At 17.4% G+C, this 4,215-nt stretch overlaps 3 protein-coding genes across 3 annotated transcripts; 1 reads left to right on the forward strand and 2 right to left on the reverse strand.

Moving 5' to 3' along the window:
• PRSY57_1402800 (hypothetical protein) lies at positions 1 to 381 on the reverse strand (the record flags this gene model as incomplete). The annotated part of the gene is made up of 2 exons (XM_020115251.1): positions 1 to 140; positions 361 to 381. Coding segments are annotated over 2 exons (161 nt in total), but the record flags the coding sequence as incomplete, so codon positions are not given.
• Positions 382 to 760: 379 nt separating this feature from the next.
• PRSY57_1402900 (selenoprotein, putative) lies at positions 761 to 1,423 on the forward strand (the record flags this gene model as incomplete). The annotated part of the gene is made up of 3 exons (XM_012909645.2): positions 761 to 934; positions 1,113 to 1,160; positions 1,295 to 1,423. 3 exons carry the CDS (start codon positions 761 to 763, stop codon positions 1,421 to 1,423), a joined length of 351 nt encoding a protein of 116 aa, XP_012765099.2.
• A 512-nt stretch (positions 1,424 to 1,935) lies between these two features.
• PRSY57_1403000 (translocation associated membrane protein, putative) lies at positions 1,936 to 3,277 on the reverse strand (the record flags this gene model as incomplete). Its single annotated transcript, XM_012909646.2, has 3 exons — positions 1,936 to 2,021; positions 2,132 to 2,195; positions 2,348 to 3,277. The coding sequence occupies 3 exons, from the start codon at positions 3,275 to 3,277 to the stop codon at positions 1,936 to 1,938; spliced, it is 1,080 nt and encodes a 359-aa protein (XP_012765100.2).
• Between the last annotated feature and the right edge of the window lie 938 nt (positions 3,278 to 4,215).

Below are 4,215 nucleotides of genomic sequence, written 5' to 3' on the forward strand. Positions count from 1 at the left end.
TCTCTAATTACATTTATATTATCATCTAAATTGCAATTTTTAATGAAAGATTTTTCAAAATGTTTTTTATATTCATCCATCACTTTTAACATGTACGATTTTAATTCCTTGCTTATGGCAAAAGGATTAGCATATTTCAGCTATATTTTTATAAAAATAAAATATATATATATATATATATATATATATATATATAATGAAACCTTGATTCAATGGGAAAATTAGAAAATTTCTAACATTCTTATTTTTTTATTTGTTTATTTTTTTATACTACCAAGCAAAATATTATATACTATATAATATATATATATATTATAATATATTTTATTTTATTTTATTTTTATATTTTTTTTTTTTTACTATTTGGTGATTTTTTTCCATAATTTATAAATATAATATTTATGTATATTATGTTTACACATTTATATATTACTTTTTTTATTTTGATATAAAAAATTAAAATTTATTTAAATAATATTTTTGAACTCGACAGATATTGTTTCATAAAATAAAAAAATAAAAATTTACATTTTAATTTATTTTTTTATAAAAAATAAAAAATTTATAACACAATTGTCAAAATAAAAATATATATATATATATATATATATTTAAATTTATGTAATATAATCAATTTTTTTTTTTAGGATATTACAATTTCTCTAATTAAAATATAATATTCACACAATGTTAATATTTGTCTAATATATATATATTTATATATATATTATATTTTTTTCTATAAATAGAAAACAGAAAAATGGATGAAAGAAAGGAAAACAAAAAGAATGCAGATTATGAAATATTTTTAAGAGATAGAAAATTAAAATATGAAAAACTAAGGAAAAGAAATGCTTTACATAATAAATTTATATTACCCATAATTAATTTTATAAAGGGTATTATTAATTTTATCAAAACAGTTATTAATATAGTAATGCAAAAATGAAAAACCAGAAAAAAAAAAAAGGAGAAATTAAAAGAATATGAAATATTTATTATATTTTTATGTATATAATATATATCAAATCCTTCTATATATGTCTTATTATATATATATATATAACACATATATATGTTTTTTTTTTTTTTTTTTTTTTTTTTTTTTCCAGCTAGCTATTTTTTTTAAAACCCTACTTGGACAATCAAATACTTCTCAAGTTAAAATAAAATATTTATACATTATTATGAAACTATATTTTTTCTATGTTGATATAATTTCTTTTTTTATTTTTGAAATATAACATATATATATATATATATATATATGTATGTGCATATATTTCTTTGATAGAGTTCCAATGGAAAGAATAATGATGATGATGACGGTTTTTTTAAAAAGAAAAGAACAGGAGGTTTACCAAAAAGAAGAATTATGGAATTAAAAAATTTAGGTACCTGCTTGGGAAGTACCTGAGGTTAAATGTTTTTCCGAGATTTAAATATTTTATTATATATATAATATATATATTTTAAATGGATATACTCATAAATGATTTGCTAATTTGAAAATACAGAAAAATAAATGTATAAATTAGTAATGAGAAATGATGTTATATTCATTTATATGCTTTTGAATTTTACTTTTTTTTTTTTTTTTTTATAAATATATAATTATAAAAAAACGTTACCATTCAAAAAAATTATAATAAATAATAAAATAAAATAAAATAAAATATATATGGAAAGATAGACACATTTTTATAAATATGATGAATTATAAAAAGTTATTATATATATATATATATATATATATATATATATATATATATACGTAAGTATGATTTAATTTATGTAAGTATTTATGCTTTTATATATATATATATATATATATATATATATATTTATTTATTTATTTATTTATTTATTTATTTATTCATTTATGTATATGTGTAATTAATTTTTTTTATTTCATTTTTCGGAATATTATATATTCTAATCTTCCTTTTTTATACTTTCCATTGTAGATGTACTATCATCCTCATTATCACTTCGAATGTCCGTAATTTTTTCATTTTTCACTAAAAAAAAAAAAAAAGTATAATAAAATAAAAAAAAGAACAAATCGAAAGAAATAAAGTAAAATCATATGTACGATCATCTATTAAATTCCTTCTTTTTCTGCTCTTACTTGTCTTGATTATAAAGAGGCGACTCATTTTTAAAATAAGGAAAAACCAATACACATGCATAGCCTTCATCATAAAAAAAAAATAATAAATGTAAATATAAATATAAATATATTTATATATATATATATATATGTATATATTCATTTATTTGTTTATTCGCTCAAGTACCAATTTGTTTACATATAACTATTTATACATGTTGATATATTTATTACCATGAGGGTCCACAAGAATATAAGAAGGACCAACCCCCCAGGGACGTCCTTGTGGGATGATATAAAACCGTCCGTATAAGACCTTATAATTTTTGTATTACTTAAAGGTAAAACTATATAATAAAAATATAAGAATATTCGAAAGAAGAAATAATATAAAACGAAAAGTATATAAAAAAAGGTAAGAAAAATCCTGTTTTTTAAGTTGGTGTAATTTAATAATTTCGAAAGGTACAGAACGATATCAACAATATCATGAACAAATAATATTAATAATCCTACTCTCCAAAAATTTAATACATGTGAGTATGTTAATAAGATAATTGTAGATAAATGATGTAATACAAATACATAATAATCTTTTCTTCTTATTTCATAATTTAAATAAAACAGACATGAAAACCAGTAAGATATTTGTAATATATAAAAATAATATACAGAATTATTTATATACATAAAAGGCCATCCTCTTTTATTTTCTTTATATTCTTCTTCTGTAACTAAGAAAAACCATTTTCCTGTACGCTCTTTGAAACACATTTTTATCCATCCATTCTTATTATTTAAATACCCAGACATAAGAAATAATAAAATAAAGTTATATGTAAAAGAAAAACTATGCCATAAAGCAAACCAAAAATTCTCTTTCCATTTATATAAAGAACCACTTTTAGATATATCATATTTTCTATTAACTCTATCTAATAAAGAATTTCTTGATAATCCATGTAATATACTATTCCTTCTTATTACCTCCTTTTGTACACCTGAAACCACCAATCGTAACAACGTTATCAATACAAAAAAAACAAAAAAAATTATAAAATCCCATCTGCTTAATTTAGGGTTAATCAAATATTGCTCGACATATCCCTTATTCTTAACGCTAAGAAAATATTCTTCTAAGGTATGCAAATATTCCTTATCCATTTAAAATCCCCCAAAACAAAAAGAAATACAAATGTATAAATATATAAATGTGTAAATATATAAATGTATAAATGTATAAATGTGTAAATATATAAATGTATAAATATATAAATATATAAATGTATAAATATATAAATATATGTAAATGGACACATATATATATATATATATATATATATATATATATATATATAGGAACTATCTTGGGCAAATAAGATAAAGGATTATTCTTATAATATATATTATTCGATATATTGTTTTATATTTTTTGAAGTCAATATTAAAAATCCCTTTTATTATGGTAACATATGAAAATGTCTTGCGTCTTTCTAATATTATTATATATAATTAAAAAAATATAATATATATATATATATATATATATATATATATATATATGTAACAGTTCACATTCCAATTAACAAAAACAATATAAAAAAAAAAATTATTCGTCTTGAAAAAAAATACTATGCACAAATTTATATTATATATATATATACAGAACAAATTATGTAAACCATATGGTATAAATATATGTTTATAAATGCTTTACCTTATTTTACGAAATATAAGGTAAAGATATTCAAACCACAAAAATATTAAAAAAATAAAAGAATATAATCTTCACATATATATATACATATATATATTATTTATGTTTACTTATTTTTATATTTATATAATTACGGTATCCTTCTTTTTTAATTTTATATGTAGATATAAAATTTGTAAAGAATACATATAGAATATTTATATCAACTTCAAATATTTTCAACAATACTTTCGAAATTGTAAATATATTTATTTTTTTATATTTTTTTTTTTTTTTCAAGTCCTATATTTTTCTTAAGTTTTATTAATTACAGTATAAATAAATAAATAAATAAATAAATATATATATATATATATATATATATATATATATATATATATATATA

The sequence above is a fragment of the Plasmodium reichenowi genome, chromosome 14 (assembly GCF_001601855.1).
Source record: "Plasmodium reichenowi strain SY57 chromosome 14, whole genome shotgun sequence".
Lineage (NCBI taxonomy): Eukaryota > Apicomplexa > Aconoidasida > Haemosporida > Plasmodiidae > Plasmodium > Plasmodium reichenowi.